The 18,897-nt window shown below is 42.5% G+C and overlaps 1 protein-coding gene across 1 annotated transcript; it reads right to left on the bottom strand.

The window, feature by feature from the left end:
• Positions 1-13,791: 13,791 nt before the first annotated feature.
• On the bottom strand, positions 13,792-14,867 carry LOC114619004 (spermine synthase-like). The gene is made up of 2 exons (XM_028764862.1): positions 14,694-14,867; positions 13,792-14,541 (listed from the first exon to the last, which is right to left on the bottom strand). The coding sequence occupies exons 1-2, from the start codon at positions 14,865-14,867 to the stop codon at positions 13,792-13,794; spliced, it is 924 nt and encodes a 307-aa protein (XP_028620695.1).
• Positions 14,868-18,897: the final 4,030 nt, after the last annotated feature.

Raw genomic sequence — 18,897 nt, forward strand, 5'->3', positions numbered from 1 at the left:
TATACCCTCAGAGTGGGAGCTGTGTGGAGGTAAGACTGTTCACAACGCCTGTGCCTCTCTTCCCTGCCCAGGAAAGTGAGTTTCTCTGGAGTTGAGATGGGCACGTTTCAGCAACTGAGGAGCTGCCACATGTGGAGGCAGAGCCATAAGAGAGATTTTCCGCATGCCGCTGTATTTAGTCCACACAATAGAGCAGTGAAATGCTTTGTTTCCCCAGTTCTAAATGAGGGTCTTGAATTTTGAAGGCCAAGTGACATATCAGCAGTAAGAACTTCGTACAGAGAGAACATGCGACAGGACCAGCGCGAGACTTCCACACAGTGAGAACAGGCTGCTGCTGGATCAGTGCTTGACTGAGGATTGAGGGATGCCTAGACTTCTGTCTACTAAATGTAAATGTGTCTTACCACTGGGACACTTAAGGCTAGATTATGTATGCTGCAATAACCACAACCTCTCTGCACAGAAAGAAAAAAAATGGAAAGAGAGAGAGAGAGAGAGAGAGAGAGAGAGAGAGAGAGAGATCCTGAACCTGGATGCGTATGCATGAGCTCATGCTCAGATCCTGTTCCTCAAGCACAGTCCACCTTTGTTACTACTTACTGTTTTTATTAGGAGAGTTATGCCTACCACAGTGTGTACGTAAAGGTCAGAGAACAACATTTGGAAGTCAGTTTTCTTCCCAGAGATCACTGCAGGTTATCGGAGGACTACCCACTGAGAATCTCACTGGCAGGGCCACTATCTCATTTTCTTTCCCTATTTTGTTGTTACTTTGTGTTTGATGTTGTCCAGACAAGGTCTCTTACTGGCCTGGAACTTGCCATGAAGTTGAGATTGGCTGGCCAGCAACCCCAGGAATCTGCCTGTCTCTGCCTCTGCACTGCTGGGATTACAAACATATGTCACCAGACCTGACTTTAGGGTGTAGGGCTTGAACTCAGTTCCTTTTGCTTGCAAGGCAAGTATTTTATGACTGCACTATCTCCTCGGCCCTGGAGTCATATAGATTTTTGTTTGGTTGGCTTTTTTGGGACAGAATCTAATATATATGTTTGTGTGTACATACACATATATGTGCACATGTGTATGTATACACATACATGTATATAATATAAAATGCTAATTGATATAGGAGGGCCAAGCCCTCCATCTCTTCTACTTGGGGGCAGATGGGCTTGGGCAGTATAAGAAAGGCTGAGCAAGCCAGAGGAAGCAAGCCAGTAAGCAATGTTCCTAGAAGCTGTCTATGAGCTTAGTAAATCACCCAAACTTGCTAAGGCTTTAAGTCTTCATGCTACAACATTCCAAGAGCTGGAATTTCAAGCCTCTCCTGCCCTGCCTGGCAGAAAAGTCAGAGGATTTTTGGTTTTGTTTCTGTTCTTAACAAACAATGAATTACCGAAACCAAGAATGCTGGGTTTGCTTTGCCCTGGAGATTGTTTGCCCAGGATTCATTCTTGACACTAAGCTCTCTTCTTTGTCCACGGCCTTCTTCACCATCAACTGCTGCATCCACCCAACCCAGATCATCTGGTGTCCTGAGTACCCCACACTGCTCTTTCCTATTCCCCCAGTTTGAAAGCTTACCGTTCATCATCCAGGGTACTGAGGACAGGAACCTAGAGGCAGGAGCTCATGAAGAGAGCGTTGCTTGTTGCTTCTTGGGCTGCTCCTTATAGCTTGCTTACCTGCTTTCTTATAGCTCCGAGGACCACCTTCTCCAGAGTGACACTGCCCACAATGGGCTGGGCCCTCCCACATCAATAAGAAATACCCCATGGACATATTTTCTCAACTGTGATTCCATCTTCTCAGATAATTCTAGTTTCTGTCACGTTGGGGAGAGAGAGAGAGAGAGAGAGAGAGAGAGAGAGAGAGAGAGAGAGAGAGAAACTAATGAGAATACAAAATTTCAAAGCTAGTAAGGTTTACAAGACTGACGAGAGATACAGACAGCAGGTAGCCCTAACACTATGGAAACAGGATGTAAGGTCGAATACTTGCCTAAACATGATGCTTTTCTTTCCGAACATGCATCCCAAAACCACACACAACAGCAACACTATAGCCATGATGGGATGTGGTTTCCATAGCAATGTGACTAATTTCTAGGAAAATTGTTCAAATTGAAAACAGTTGTCTTCCCTCATTAAGAGAAACCAGTTTTAAAACAAAACTCATCAATATCTCTTTTTCATAGATCGTAAGACTTGATCATAGCAGAGCAACTGCAGTTCCCAGCATAGACCAAACAGGAAGTACAGCCACCATGGAAGTCTGAAACAAAAGAGGTTTCTGTTGATCCAGAGGAATCTCGTCACAGAGGATGCTATCTACCACATGAGCTGTGCCACGCAAGCCTGGAGGCCTGTAGGAATGTGTAATGATCACTAGCCAGCATATTGTACTGCAAAGAGGAGTATGCCAGTGCTGTGTGACAGTATTGCTCTGGAGAGGTAATGTGTGCTCACCTCAGACAGGAAACAGTCAACAGACCAAAATAAGTAACAGTATCAAAGTCAAATTGAGTTTACTGGGTTACTTACAAGACTGTGGATAAAGGATTTCTTACAGGACTTTGAGCAACTCAGTGGCAGGGACATCACCAGAAGCCTACCCAACATGATGGATGACTCACAAAACCAGTGACCCTTTCACGCTCACAACTGTCCTACAGGCGGGAGAATCTCCTTTCTATAAGTTCTCTGCACAGTCTTCTCCCTCAGCAGTAATTTCCCACTTCAAAGCCTTGGGGCAGGGCTCTTGGGAGTCCTCCCAGGCTCAACTGCCTCTGACATAGAAAATCTGTTTGCCTCTTCGGACTCTTGAGTCCCTATTGCTTCTGGGAAGGAATGTTCTAATTCAGGACAAATTGCTAAACAGCACCAGTCTTCCTCAAATATAAAAAAGATGTGGAGGGAGGGATTGAGGAAGGGAGAATGGTTTTCTCCAGAAAGCATCATTAGGCATTCAATGAGATAGAAAGGCCTAGAACTAGAAGACAATAGAAAACTGAAAAAAGCCTGCACTCATATGATTCCTAGGTATCATTTCACTTATTCTCCAGCCCCAAGAGGGAGACAGGACTACCCTCCCTGAGGCACAGCTGTGGAAATCGATGTTCTGGGGTGAAGCATTCCACCAATGAGAGGACCCTTGGGAAAGATCAAAGGTGGGATTTAAGTTCTGAAAGTCTAACTGCAGAGTCTGCACAGACCAACCATCAAAAGAGACAGATTCTTGTTCAAGATCCTACATTGTCTTCAATGACCCACCTGGGGCTCCTGGATTACAGGGAGGTTTCCATACTACCAGGCTGGCTCTCCCCAATCAACAGTGGTACTGGAAGAATGAAAAGAGTCTGGGCAAGTTAAGATGATTAAAATATCCTTTTTTAAAGAAAGACATATTTATGTATGTGTGTGCCTGCCTCTGTCAGTGTGTCCACAGAAGTCAGAACAGGGTGTGAGCTATCCAGGAGCTAGAGATAGATCCAGGGAGCCTAACTCTGGTCCTTTGCAAACAGTAGGAGCTCTTAACTCCTGAGCCCTCGTTCCAGTTTGTCTTTATAATAAACGCACTCAAATTCCAAAAGAACAGTTTCCTCAAAACTCCCTCTTCAAGACAAACCGCATAAAATACTTTAAGGCTGTACCCAGATTTTGATGGGGCTGTGGTTTGACTAGCTAGTTATTTATGAGGGCTCAAAGTTAACCTAGAACTCTTCTGTGTGCAGATCACTGTGTCTGGAGGAACGAGGGTTGATGTGTACTCCTGATGCAGATCAAAGAGTAACGACGATAGAAAATGGCCGCATGCCTTCCACCAGCTCTCGTCTCTGCCCTGCAGATAAAGATGTCTGGATTTAAAACAGAGGCTTTGGCAGGTACCTGCTGAGGACAGAAATCAAGAAAGTTTGTTAGTTGGGTTATAAACATAAACACTGGGCTGGAGAGATGGCTCAGTGGTTAAAAACACGGGATACACTCTCAAAGGACCCAGGTTCAATCAACCTCTGTAAATCCAGTTCCAGGGTATCTGACATCATCTTCTAAACATAAACATTAGGGGCAGCTTTGAGGATGTCCTAGCTTCAGCAGAATCAAGTCTCAATTCACATACTTGCTAGGTAACCGTGAACAGGTTATGTAACCCTTTGCAGTCTCAGTCTCAGCTATAAAAATGGCGCCTATAGGAACCTCAACCCTGACTGAGGAGCTGGTCACAGTTCATGGCTGCTGAAGATTGCAAAGTCAGTTTTCTTTAAGGATCTGATCCCTGGTAGATCAATCATGCTCTAGTGGAGGGCCCTGCACCCATGGGCATATCAATGGAACAAAATGGACTAAGTGAATTATAAAAAGAGAGAAGAGATTGTCAGTCTTGGAGAGGGTAGGAAGAGAGTGTGACAGGCATCAGGGAAGGCATGGGGAGTGGATATGATAGAAATATATAGCATATATGTACAAAATTCTCAAAGAATTAGTTACAACATTTTATTAAAATGGACTGATGGTTCCATCATCACCATGCCTCAGAAGAGGTGGGACCATCAGTGCACAGCGGCTGGGTTCTGATGTTCCCTTAGCCACACTCCTGCTCCCTTGCTTTTCCTATACTAATGTCACTTAAGGTTTTAAGTTCCCCATCCTCATTCTTCTCCCTACGGGCATGACCCTCCCGGGCAGTCTTCTGTGTCTTCTCTATGCACCTTCACTCCTTCAGTAGTCCACTGTTAGAATGTTCCTTAAATGTTCTGATAAGCTAACACGTTTTTCTCCTCATTCAGCTCTCTGAATGTATTTTAATACTAGGTGCTCACCACAGAGCCTGGCACATAACAGGCGGTAAGTAGTTGAATTGATGAACCAGCAACTAATGAATTTCAGTAGAAAATCTAAGCCATGCTCAAGAAATTAAATCAAGAAAATCTTCTAGAGACTGAAGATATGGCTGGGTAGTAAAACACTTGCTGTCAGAGGGGTTGGTCTGGCACTGTCCTGTATTCAAATGCTAAATACCAGCCCCCAAGATTTGGTTGCCCCCAATAAGCAGATCCTCACGTACACCAAGTGATGCTATGTAAACCTTGCTCCTCAATGTAAAGCTATTGCTCAAAGTAAAGTGGCTACAGCCAATTACTGGGGAGAATAGAAGAGGCAGATTTTCAGTTACTGGGCTTGGGTCACAGGTAGGGACCATGAGGAGGAAGAAAAATGAAGGAGAGTGAAGGAGGAGAACAATAGAGACAACAGAAGATCTCCATAAGCTGTGATGGACCAGGAGCATGTGCCCAAGTAAAAACTCTCCCAGGACAGACTGCTAAAGCAGAAGTAAGTAACCCCGGCAAGATTCAAACAGCAAGAATTTGGGGATCAGAGCTGGGAATTAACAGTCTAGTGAATAGAAATACAGATTTGGGTATTATTCCATGTGTGTGTGTGTGTGTGTGTGTGTGTGTGTGCGCAGTATGGGTGTGTAGTCTTTGTGTGTGTGTAGTGTGTATGTAGTGTGTGTGTAGCATATGTGTGTAGTGTGTTTGTGTGTGTATGTGTGTGTGTTTGTGTGTGTGAGAGAGAGAGAAAAAGAGAGAGGAAGAGAGAGAGGAAGAGAGAGAGAGAGAGAGAGAGAGAGAGAGAGAGAGAGAGAGAGAGAAAGATGGTATATGCCTGCAATTCTAGCACTTGAAAGGCAAAGACAACAGGATTAGAAACTCAAAGCAAGCCTTCACTATATGAGACCCTAGCTCAAGCAATGAACACTTTAAAGCATCCCTTTTAGATATAGAGATCTGAGGAGACCTTGAGTGGAAGTTGAAAGACCGGATGGTCCAGAATGCATGTGTGATGTTTTGCACAGGCACAGCCATGTCTGTCGACAACATCAATACCTCAGACCCTTGGGAGTAGCAAAGCCTTCCCAGAGGGCAAAGCTCAGAGGATGGCACAGCATGTTCACAGATCGCCTTACCCTGGCTTTCTGTATATATGTCCAATTGTCGGTTCTTTTTGCATTCCCTCATTGCTGGATAGTTCCTGGGACTCTGGGACTACTCCGTATAGTACATGGCATCTAGAAGTATTAACACCCTCAGCATCTTAGATGACTCTAGCCATCGAACCCAAGATCTATTTTCAATTTTATTTTAATTGAACCTTAAAGCTTTGACGTCATAGTTCAGAGGAGACTACAAGTCAATTTGTGATAGAAAGAGACTCTTAAGGCCAGTTAGAAGAGGTAAGGACATTCCCAAATTTGCACCAGATTCTATGCAATTCAATGCTGACTCCATGTTTCAAGTTGTCATTGATGATTCTTTTTTGTCATACAGTAACTGTTCTGCATACTAATGTGCTAGGAGGTGTGCAGATATGAGGACATGAAGAATAACTCTTAGGACGATTTTATTTTTACATACCCACACACTAGACCAAGGGTCTATGAGAACACACACCCCTTCCATTGTTCTAAGGCATGGTTCTCAACATGTGGGTTGCAACCCATTTGGGGATCAAACAGCCCTTTCACAGGGGTCACATATCAGATATCCTGCATATCAGATATTTACATTATGATTCATAACAGTAGCAAATTACAGTTATGGACTAGCAACAAAAATAACTTTATGATTGGCGGTCACCACAGTATGAGGAACTATATTTAAGGGTTACAGCATTAGGAAGGCTGAGAACCGCTGTCCCAAGGGAACATCCAGTCCTTGAGTAACTCCCCTGTAATGGAAACAGCTTAGAGCCAAATTTGGAAATGAACCCATTCATCCCGTGCAAAGCTTCTCAGGCACTCAGCAAGGTTCGTCTCTCAGCTGGAATTCCTGTTTGGTGTTTGTGTGTTGTTCTAGCTGAGAACTGACTTGACTGTAAGGAAAGGCCACGCCTTTGTTCCATATTCAGTAGCAAGTCTACCTTTCCATCAATACATAATTAAACATGATGAGAACAGGGGCACCTCGCGGGTGGCCGCTCCAGGAGCTGGCACAGAACGGGCTACAAAGGCTTCCTTCCTAACTTCCTGCAATTGCGGACTCCCCTAGTAATATCTCAGAGTTTGTAATCATGTCTCCACCATACAAATCAGGGCAATTTTTCTGCCTCAGCTCTGAGTTTAACAACAGAGATTTAATTCTACCCAATACCTCCATATTTGCACCTGGGTGAGGAAAGGGATTCTGAGCTCTTTCCCAGACACTGTGTGACACTTAGTGTGGTTCACACATCCTGATGTTGCTCCATTGCAGGCAGGGTGCAGATACACCATGTGATGGGGAGCAGAAAGGCTTTGATCCTTTTCTGTTCCCTCAGACTGAGATGTGCACATTGGCTCATATTTTTCCTTTAGGAATGCTCCCAGCCCACCCTACAATCCTACCTCCTCTGGGAGCTTCTCTTAGACACCATCCCTCTTGAAGGAATGCAGGTACAGTAGACAGCACAGGGTACAGACAGACCCTTGTGCTCATGGGTAGATTTTTGAAATCTTTGATGTACCTGAGTTATTCACATATTCATAGAATGTTTATACAATTCACATTTTAAAGCACACATATAATATTCCATTTAGTAGGCACACTTGTCCTAATTTACTTAACAAGATCTTGAATTGTTTTTATTATATATAAAATTTTCTCCAACTGTTTCATGGATATCTTGATACAGAAGTTCTTGCTTTGATGGGTCTGGAGAGATGGTTCAGCAGCCAAGAGCACTTGCTGCTCTGGCAGAAGGTCCAAGTTTGGTTCCTAGCACCACATCTGGCTAATCACAACCATCTATTACTCCATCCCCTGGGATCTGATGCCGTCTTCTGGCCTCTTGCAGACACCTGCACATACATTCACACAAACACATGCAGATAAATAAAAATAAATCTTTTTTTTAAAATCTTACCACTGTTCAGCTTGTTTAACTTTCAGAAGGCACCTGTCTACATGTGTTCTAGAAAATTCGGCCTTAGTTCGTGTGTAGAGGGGGAAAAAAACGTAGACCTGGCACCAAGTACCTGGAAGACATTCCAGGCTCAATCAAAGAACAGTGGGCATGGGTGTTCATTGTCACTCCATGGTGGCCTCCTATACAGGGTCCCTCTTCCCTCAACACTTACCCTACTGCGTCTAGAGCTACTCTCCTAAAGCATCCCAGGACAAACCAACGCATTTCAGGAGCATCACAAATCTGTCTCTTAGGTTATGCTCCCTGAGAACCCGAGACAAGGATTCAGTACACATGGCTTGGCTGAAGGAGAAATAATGAAGCATCAGATATGGATGGAAAGGCTGTCACTGTGGGTAACTGGGACTGAATCTCCTGGAGAAGCCACTTACAGCCAGTATGAACATGTGCTTCAGCGCTGTAGGGAGGCTGGGGTGTGTGCTTACCTGTAGGAAGTCCTGAGTGAGTGAAATGCTGAGAGAATATGTATGGCTGACATGAGCACAGCTGTGTCAAGGGCCACAGCATCAGACCTAGGGAGGCATGGCATGTGATAGCGTGAGCAGAAAATGGCCACCGTGGCTTTCTCTTCCTGGATATTTACAGACTGAAGACTGATCTCTTACAAAGACTGCTCCTAAACCTGTCCCCTTGATCAGGCTGTATATTTTAAGCCCCACCCTCTTGTTTATCTGTATGACTAACCCCGCCTCTTTGTTTATCTGTATAGAATCAGCCTGTCTCCTTGTCCAGCTGTATGCAATAGCCCTGACTTACTGTGCAGCTCTATATAATAAACATGCTGAACTTCCAGGATGTGAAGACTACTCCATTAAGATCCTAGTCCACTTGACCCCAGCTATTTATCCCTATCTGTCTGTCTGTCTGTCTGCCTGCCTGTCATTTCTTCAGTCTTCACTGTCCTCAGTCAAGTCAAGTTCCTGGAGCCATGTAAAGGACTCAGCATTCACTAACTCTAGTTAGTCATTGATAGAAAGCTACGCTGAAGGAACTAATGCCTTGCCTGTCAGCTCCTCTGACACAGGCAAGAGACCTGACATCAGTGGTCAGAGAAAACCCTTAGGCAGTCGGATATAAGTGTTAAAAGTTGGAAACCCTGGGCACCCACTGACATTGCATAGCTGAGCATGGGTGGGTGGGACAGCATTTTCTTAGGAAATATACACCTGAATTTCTGGAGTATGATGATAAGGCCTTCCTCAGAAGAAGTTAGTCACAATCTAAACACCATGCTTTCTGTAACATACCCACTGAACAGTCATTAAGCTATGAAGACAGACTGGCACACAGTGAGAAGTAAGTGTTAAGGTTTGAGTTTGAAACACTCCTAGGCTCCTGGTGTTGGACACTTTGTCTCAGACTGGGAACGGGCCTTGAAGTGGACCCTGGCTGAAGAAAGTGGGCAACTAAGAGCAGGCCTTGAGGCCAGCCACACTTCCCAGCCTTGCTCTGCTTCCTGAGTGTGGAAACACTGGGACAAGCAGCTTCATACTCCTGTCACCGTGCCTTCCCCATCATGACGGAACTGTAAACCAAAACAAGCCCCTCTTCCCTTAAGTTCTTCTCATCTGACATTTGATCACGTAAGAAGAATCATAATTAACGCCAAGTACTGAACCAGGTCTAGGACTGACTGCCACTCACTTATCAGGCCTTGAGTGGAGTAGAGGACTTCTGGTCTCTAGTCTAGCAGTCCACCGACAGACCATGTATGAAGGTAATTTGACACAATTCCTGCTTTTATATGTCATCTAAGACAAAACCTTCAAATCAGAATACGAGAACTGAGACCAAAGGAATCTATCTGCATAGCATGTTAGGATGGATTTTAGAGAGCATCAGAGGTTTCCAAAACCAAGTGTGATCATCAAAGATATGGGTCTGAAGCAATGTCTAGAGCTCTTGGATGAGAACCGTGTACCAGAGGAGCAAGAAAGCAGCAAACCATGAGGCATGTAAGAAATGTTCTCGTGTGACTGAAGAGTGGTAGGCAAGACCAAGGATGGACGTGAGGGGGGATGTTGGCTGAGCTAGCACTAACAGGACACCAAGAACTAGATGTCTCCCTGATGTACCTGAGGCTCCCTGAGAGCCTGGATGGGACCAGAGAAGCTAGCAAACTTGTAGTTTTGATTAAGATGACCTCTGTAGCAAAAAGAAATAAAAAGGGTATGAACAGGAAAGGAAAGAGTCAAAGCATCCCTGGTTTTCAGGTGACAAGCTCCATGCATGAGACCCTGAAGTCTCCACTAGAAAACTCTGAGAGTGGATAAACAGACTCAATTCTCCAATAAAAAGACATAAGCTAACAGACTGGATATGTAAACAGGACCCAGCATTTTGCTGCATACAGGAAATCCACCTCAGTGACAAAGACAGACACTACCTCAGAGTAAAAGGATGGAAAACAATTTCTTGGTTGAAAGGTTTTTAATGACTATTTCTATTTTCTTATGGGTTATGGAACTGTTTAGTTTACCTGATCTTGATTTAACTTTGGTATGTGGTATCTGTTTAGAAAATCATCCATTTCATTTAGATTTTCCAATTTTGTAGTATAGGCTCTTTTTTTTGATGATTTTTATTAATTTCCTCTGGTCCTTATGTCTACCTTCTAATTTCTGATTTTTTTTAATTTAGAAACTTTCTTTGTGCCCTTTAGTTAGTTTGGCTAAGTTAGTTTATCTATCCTGTTTATATTCTCAAAGAACCAGCTTTGGTTTTGTTTATTCTTTGTATCATTTTCTTTGTTTCTACCTGGTTGATTTTAGCCCTGATTTTGAACATTTCCTGAGATCTACTCTTCTCGGGTATGTTTGCTTCTTTCTGTTTTAGAGCTTTCAGATGTGCTGTTAAGTTGCTTGTAAAAGATCTCTCCAATTTCCTTATGAAGACACTTAGTGCTTTAAATTACCCTCTTAACACTGCTTTCACTGTGTCCCCTAAGTTTGGGTATGATGTGTCTTTATTTTCATTGTTCTATGAAGTCTTTGATTTCTTTCTTTCTTTCTTCCCTAACCAAGTTACTTTTTAAAAATTTTTTATTGAATATATTATTTACATTTCAGATATTATCCCCTTACCCCTTCCCCACCCCAGGAATCCCCTATCCCATCTCCCCTCCTCCTGTTTCTATGAGGGTTCTCAGCTCCCCACCCTCAAATTCCCCCACACTCAGCATCCAGCCTTCATGGGACCAAGGATCTCCTCTCCCATCTATGCCCAACAAGGCCATCCTGCCCTACGTATACAGATGGAGCCACGGGTCCCTCCCTAAGTGCTCCCAGGCTGGTGGTTTAGACCCTGGGAGTTCTGGTTGGTTGGTATTGTAGCTCTCCTCATGGGGCCACAAATCCTTTCAACTCCTTCAACTCCTTTTCTCTGACTCCTCCATTGGGAATCCCTTGATCAGTTCAATGGTTAGCTGTGAGCATCTGCCTCTGAAAATGTCAGACTCTAGCAGACCTCTAAGGACACAGCTCTATCAGGCTCCTGTCAGCATGCACTTCCTGGCATCCACGTAAGCGTCTACACTGGGTGACAGCAGATGGGATGGATACCTAGGTGGAATGGTCTCCAGACGGCCCCTCCTTCAGTTTCTGTCCCACACTTTGTCTCCATATTTGCTCCCTTGAGTATTTTGTTACTCCTTCTAAGAAGGACCAAAGTGCCCACACTTGGTCTTCCTTCTTCATGAGCTTCATGTGATCTGTGAGTTGAATCTTGGGTTTTTCAAGCTTCTGGGCTAATATCCAATTATCAGTGAGTGAATATCATGTGTGTTCTTTTGTGATTGGGTTACCTCACTCAGGATGATATTTTCTAACTCCATCCATTTACCTAAGAATTTCTCAAATTCATTGTTTTTAATAGCTGAGTAATACTACATTGTGTAAATGTACCACATTTTTTGTATCCATTCCTCTGCTGAAGGACATCTGGGTTCTTTCCAGCTTCTGGCTATTATAAATAAGGCTGTTATGAACATAGAGAAATATTTGTCATTGTTATATGCTGGAGCATCTTCTGGGTATATGCCCAGGAGTGGTATAGCTGGATCCTCAGGTAATGCTATGTCCAATTTTCTGAGGAACTGCCAGGAACTGATTTCCACAGTGGTTGCACCATCTTGCAATCCCACCAACAATGGAGGACTGTTTCTCTTCCTCTACATCCTCACCAGTATCTACTATCACCTGAGTTTTTGATCTTAGCCATTCTGACTGGTGTGAGATGGAATCTCAAGGTTGTTTTGATTTGCATTTCCCTGATGACTAAGGATGCTGAACATTTCTTTAGGTGCTTCTCAGCCATTCGAGTTTCCTCAGTTGAGAATTTAGTTTAGCTCTATACCCCATTTTTTAATAGCGTTATTTGGTTGTCTGGAGTCTAGTTTTTTGAATTCTTTGTATATATTGGATATTAGGCCTTTATCAGATGTGAGATTGATAAAGATCTTTTCCCAATCTGTTGGTTGCTGTTTTGTCCTGTTGATAGTGTCCTTTGCCTTACAGAAACTTTGCAATTTTATGAGGTCCCATTTGTCAATTCTTGGTCTTAGAGCATATGCCATTGGAGTTCTGTTCAGGAACTTTTCCCCTGTGCCCAAGTATTCGAGGCTCTTCCCCACCTTCTCTTCTATTAGTTTCAGTGTATCTGGTTTTATGTGGAGGTCCTTTATCCACTTAGACTTGAGCTTTGTACAAGGGGATAAGAATGGATCAATTTTCATTCTTCTACATGTTGTCCTCCAGTTGAACCAGCACCATTTGTTGAAAATGCTGTCCTTTTTCCAATGGACGATTTTAGCTCCTTTGTCAAAGATCAAGTGACCATAGGTGTGTGAGTTCATTTCTGGGTCTTCAGTTCTATTCCATTGATCTTCCTGCCTGTCTCTGTACCAATACCATGAAGTTTTTTATCACTATTGTTCTGTAGTACAGCTTTAGGTCAGGGATGGTGATTCTTCCAGAAGATCTTTTATTGTTGAGGATAGTTTTCGCTATCCTGGGTTTTTTGATATTCCAAATGAATTTGAGAATTTCTTTCTAACTCTGTGAAGAATTGAGTTGGGATTTTAATGGGGATTGCATTGAATCTGTAGATGGCTTTCAGCAAGATGGCCATTTTTACTATATTAATCCTGCCAATCTATGAGCATGGGAGATCTTTCCATCTTCTGAGATCTTTGATTTCTTTCTTCAGAGACTTGTAGTTCTTGTCATACAGATCTGTCAGTTGCTTGTTTAGATTCGCATCAAGGTATTTGATATTATTTGTGACTATTGTGAAGGGCGTTATTTCCCTAACTTCTTTCTCAACCTGTTTATCTTTTGACTAGACGAAGGCTACTGATTTGTTTGAGTTGATTTTATAACCAGCCACTTTTTAAAAAAAACCTTTAAAAGCACCAAATTTAATATCTAAGTCAATTTGGGGGTGAGAGGGGAGAAACACTATCAGGAACTTCTCTCCAGAACAAAACAATGATGTTCATTCCTCCACGTGTCCAAATTAAAGGTCTACTGAAACAAAAACAAAAACCCAAACCCCACACAGAGGAAAAAAAGATACTAAAATCACATTCTAGGGGGTCAGCGCATTCCGCAGTCTTTGCTGGTCTAATTAAAAATTAACACCCAAACTCATCAAAATATACATTTTTCCCATTGGCTTTTTTAAAATTAAAAATAATAATTAAAAATGAAAACCACTTTAAGGAATTCATGAATTGATGGCATACACGGCATATGGAGGTCAGGAAGTTGGCTTGCAGCACACGTCATTCAGGGGATGCTCTTCTTTAAGGCTTAGCTTTCTTTCAAACAGTGTAAAATACCCACAATTCCAAGTATAAAGGGACACAGACAATCTCTTTTGAGAATTCCACAGGACAATACAGGCGCCCCAGCTGTTCTTCATAGAGCAACAGGGCTTCAGTCAAGTTGACACAGTTCCCCTGTGTGAAGTATTTTCCATCCTGTTTCAGAACCTTCATTGACAGGTCAAGAATCAGTCTGAGAAACTCCCATGTGGAATCTTCTTCTGGAGATGTAGAGATAGGGACAGCTGTCAGATCATTAATCACATAATCAAACTCTCTCCCTTCTTTGGCGTACCTCTTCAGTACTGGAATGCAGTCTTCTATAAGAACCGGATAGCAATCTCCTTTAAGATTGTCTAAGACATCTCCACATGTTCTCCACATGTATTTCTTACAACCATCAATTACCATTTGGTCAATCTCTACCACAGTGACCATCTTTGGTTTCAGTTTGACAATTTCACATAATGTGCCTCCATCCCCACCTCCCAGAATGAGTACCTCTTTGCCAGTGTCGTCTTCTTTACCCATGACGCCCCGGGTATATGCCAAGTCACTCTCTGCCAAATTAACATCCCCGCTGAGGATGAGAATATTTCCAAACTGCTTTGAGTGTAGAATTTTAATGTTCTGATAGGGTGAATCTTCATCATACACCACTTCATCTATGTCATACTCAACCAGGCGCCCATCAGCTGTAGGCCAGTATCTGTCAATTGCCCCTCTTCGAACTATAGGTGGTAGTCGCTTCACCCGCCCAGTACTGTCTTGACTCAATTCTTTCATTTTTCTTCTATTTTGTTCAAAAGGCTGTCAGTTTCTTGTTTGCCTTGCACATCACTGTCGTAACTCTGAAGGTCCAGCAACACCAATCCATGTGGATAAGTTCTCAAATTGGCAAAGCTGCCATTCTTGTTTGTGTAAGTTGCTAAATATCCATGGTCCTGCCAGGTGTGCATGGACTCTATCATCCCCTGCTCCTGAAAAATGGACTGAAGGCCTTTCAGAATGGCCTCACCATCGGCTTTGGCACCAAGCGTGAAGTCGAGCGTGCTGTGTCTTGCTGCTGCCATAGTGTGGCGAGGCCCTGTGCCATGCCTGGGGAGGCAACCATGGGAGACTGAGGGACCGTGCAGCGTGTCAGGCTGTGGGACGGCCATAACTAGCTACTTTGCTGAAGTCCTTTATCAGGTTTAGGAGTTCTCTGGTAAAAGTTTTGGGGTCACTTAAGTATACTATCATATCATCTGTAAATAGTGAAATTTTGACTTCTTCCTTTCCTATTTGTATTCCTTTGACTTCTTTTTTGTTTTCTAATTGCTCTAGCTAGGACTTCCAATACTATATTGAAATAGGTAGGGAGAAAGTGGGCAGCCTTGTCTAGTCCCTGATCTTAGTGGGATTGCTTCAAGTTTGTCTCCATTTAGTTTGATGCTGGCTACTGGTTTGCTGTATATTGCTTTTACTATGTTTAGGTAGGGGCCTTGAATTCCTGATCTTTCCAAGACTTTTACCATGAAGGGATGTTGAATTTTGTTAAATGCTATCTCAGCCTCTAGTGAGATGATCATGCAGTTTTTCTCTTTGAGTTTGTTTATATAGTGGATTACATTGATGGATTTCTGAATATTGAACCATCCCTGCATTCCTGGGATAAAGCCTACTTGTTATTATGGATTATTGTTTTGGTATGTTTTTGGATTCGGTTTGCAAGAATTTCATTGAGTATTTTTGCATCGATATTGAAAACGGAGATTGGTCTGAAGTTCTCTTTCTTTGTTGGGTCTTTGTGAGGTTTAGGTATGAGTGTGATTGTAGCTTCATAGAATGAATTGGGTAGTGTTCCTTCTGTTTCTATTTTATGGAATTGTTTGAAGAGAATTGATATTAGGTCTTCCTTGAAGGTCTGATAGAATTCAGCACTAAAACCATCCGGTCCTGGGTTTTTTTTGGTGGAGAGACTTTTAATGACTGCTGCTATTTCTTTAGGGGTTATGGGAGTGTTTAGGTGGTTTATCTGCTCCTGATTTAACTTAGGTACCTGGTATCTGTCTAGAAAATTGTCCATTTCATCCAGATTTTCCAGTTTTGTTGAGTATTGGCTTTTGTAGTAAGATCTGACGATTTTTTTTAATTTCTTCAATTTCTGCTGTTATGTCTCCATTTTCAGTTCTGATTTTATTAATTTAGATACTGTCTCTGTGCCCTCTGGTTAGTCTGGCTAAGAGTTTATCTATCTTGTTGATTTTCTCAAAGTACCATCTCCTGGTTTTGTTGATATTTTGTATAATTCTTTCCATTTCTACTTGGTTGATTTCAGCCCTGAGTTTGACTATTTCCTGCCATCTACTCCTCTTGGGAGTATTTGCTTCTTTCTGTTCTAGAGCTTTCAGGTGTGCTGTCAAGTTGTTAGTGTATGCTCTCTCCAGTTTCTTTTTGTAGGCACTTAGAGCTATGAGTTTTCCTCTTAGCACTGCCTTCATGGGGTCCCAAAAGTTTTGGTATGATGTGTCCTCATTTTCATTAAATTCTAAAAAGTCTTTCATTTCTTTATTTCTTCCTTGACCAAGTCATCATTGAGTAGAGTGTTGTTCAGTTTCCACGTGGGCTTTCCATTGTTTTTGTCATTATTGAAGACCAGCCTTTGTCTGAGGTGATCTGATAGGATACAAGGAATTACTTCAATCTTCTTGTATCTGTTGAGGTCTGTTTTGTGATCAATTATATGGTCTATTTTGGAGAAGGTACCATGAGGAGCTGAGAAAAGGTATATTCTTTTGTTTTAGGATGAAATGTTTTTATAGATATCTGTTAAAGCCATTTGGTTCATAACTTCTGTTAACTTTACTGTGTCTCTGTTTAGTTTCTGTTTCCATGATCTGTGCATTGCTGAGAGTAGGGTGTTGAAATCCCCTACTATTATTGTGTGAGGTGCAATGTGTGCTTTGAGCTTTAGTAAAGTTTCTTTTATGTATGTGGGTGCCCTTGCATTTGGAGCGTAGATGTTCAGAATTGAGAGTTCATCTTGGTAGATTTTTCTTTAATGAGTATGAAGTATCCTTCTTTATCTTTTTGGATTACTTTTGGTTGAAAGTCGATTTTATTTGATATTAGGATGGCTACTCCAGCTTGTTTCCCAAGAGAATAGTTGGGACTATTCTCTTGGTGATATCTGCATCTGTAGCTCCTGATCTCTTTCCTAAGCTGTCCATCTCCAGGATTGCCTCTCTCTCTGTTTTCTTTGTTGTTTTTATTTCCACTTTTAGTTCTTGGACTGTTTTGTTCAACTCCTTCACCTGCTTGATTGTATTTTCCTGTATTTCTTTAAGGGATTAATTTGTTTCTTCTTTAAGGGTGTCTACCTATTTGCATGTGTTTTCCTGTATTTTTTCAAAAGAGTTCTTTATATCCTCTTTAAAGGCCTCTGTTGTCTTCATGAGATGGGATTTTAGGTCATTTTCTTGGTTTCATGCATATTAGGGTTGCCAGGACTTGCTGTGGTGATAGAACTGGGTTCTGATGGTGCCAAATCTCATTGGGTTCTGTCATTTATGTTATTGTGCTTGCCTCTGGTCATTTGGTTCTCTCAGTTGTTAACTGGTCTGAGTGTCTCTGACTGAAACTGGTCTCTTTGGAGGCAGGTAGAGCTCTGTGACCTGAGTTAGGGCTCGTTTTCTTGGAGGCAGGCAGTGTTGTCTCTGGTTAGAGTGGGCCTCCTGTGTCTCTGGTTAGAGCAGGGCTCCTGTGCCCCTGGTTATTGCAGACCTCCTGTACCCTTGGTTGCTGTGGACCTCCTGGGAGGCTCTTGGCCTGTAGCACTTAGGCAGGTATCTAGCTGCTGGTCTGGCCTGGGTGGGGAAGTCGACCAGAAGGAAGGTAGAGTTCTCTGCCCTTTGTCACTTCAGACCTCCTAGTAAGCACACAGGTTGCTGTGTTTAGGCAGGTATTTCTCCAGTAAATGATCTGGTGCTGTGGAAAAGTGGGTAGGAAGAAAGGTAGACCTGAGAGGGTGAGAGGGTGGGGGAAGTAGTTCCCAAGTCATCTGGGCTATGTAGATATTCCAGCTAGCATGGTTATTTGGGTGAAATTCTCACTTGTGTCCTTGGTCACTGAGGACCTCCTGGGAAGCACACAGGCTGCAGTGTTTGGGCAGATATCTGCCAGACTGCTGATCTGGCCTGGTGGGGAAGTGGGCCAGAAGTAAAACTGAACCTTAAGGAGGCATTTTGTCAGGCACCTTCCTCTCTGATGACTCAAGCTTGTGTCATGATGATAAAATCAGCCAGTACAGGGCGTAGTGATGCTAAGATACTCCATCGTGTTGTCATCATGGCTTGCAGACAGAAGAAAATGAAACTGATGGGTGACCCAAATGATGTCATCCAGGCAGGAGACGTTGTAAAGACCTTGGATATCATGGGGACACTGCAGATATACAGGCAGGAGGGGGGAGGAGTTTGGAGAAGAACAGTTTGTGCAGAGCCACCTTCTCATCAGACTAACTGCATCACCTTCTCTTTAGGTTCTACAGATGCAATTATATCAGCTTCAAGGATGACAGACTCTCCCTCAAGCATTTCCAAAGAATTAAATCTACATATTTCTTGGCAGCTCTAAGGTGGTGAGTGAGCATTGCACATCCTGACTCTCATCGTGTGAAAAACTAAACAGAATGTATTTTTGTATGCATGCCTATGTGTCTAAGGTTTGGGGGTTTTACAGAGCATGCTGTTTCTTTTCTGGGAACATGCAGATGTTTTAATCTTTAAAAATAATGATAGGAACATATTGCATTCTTCAACTGATTTGTAAAATGTATTTGTATGAAATTCAAGGTGTCTATACAGAATATTAAATTTTTTAGGTTATAACTATTTCAAAAGTTGTTCATTTTTGTTACAAATAACAATCTAGCAAATTTTTTTCTCTTATTTTTCTCTCTTTGAAGTTAAGGTACTCATATTTCAGAGGTATTGTTGATCAAGGACATATCTTAGACATTTTAGAAATAATTCACCATTGTAATATATAAATCTATTACACAGTACCAAGCATACAGTTATTATTCAATAAAAGTTTTCCTCCTTCACACATTCCATTGCC

The sequence above is a fragment of the Grammomys surdaster genome, unplaced genomic scaffold (genome assembly GCF_004785775.1).
Source record: "Grammomys surdaster isolate TR1022 unplaced genomic scaffold, NIH_TR_1.0 62, whole genome shotgun sequence".
Taxonomy (NCBI): Eukaryota; Metazoa; Chordata; class Mammalia; order Rodentia; family Muridae; genus Grammomys; species Grammomys surdaster.

Bases quoted from the DNA above. Each gene is read 5' to 3' on its own strand.
- LOC114619004 (XM_028764862.1), bottom strand. From the start codon at position 14,867: ATGGCAGCAGCAAGACACAGCACGCTCGACTTCACGCTTGGTGCCAAA. The intron at 14,542-14,693 runs GCCAATTTGAGA...GGGCGGGTGAAG, and splicing joins CAAACAAGAATGGCAGCTTT to CGACTACCACCTATAGTTCG.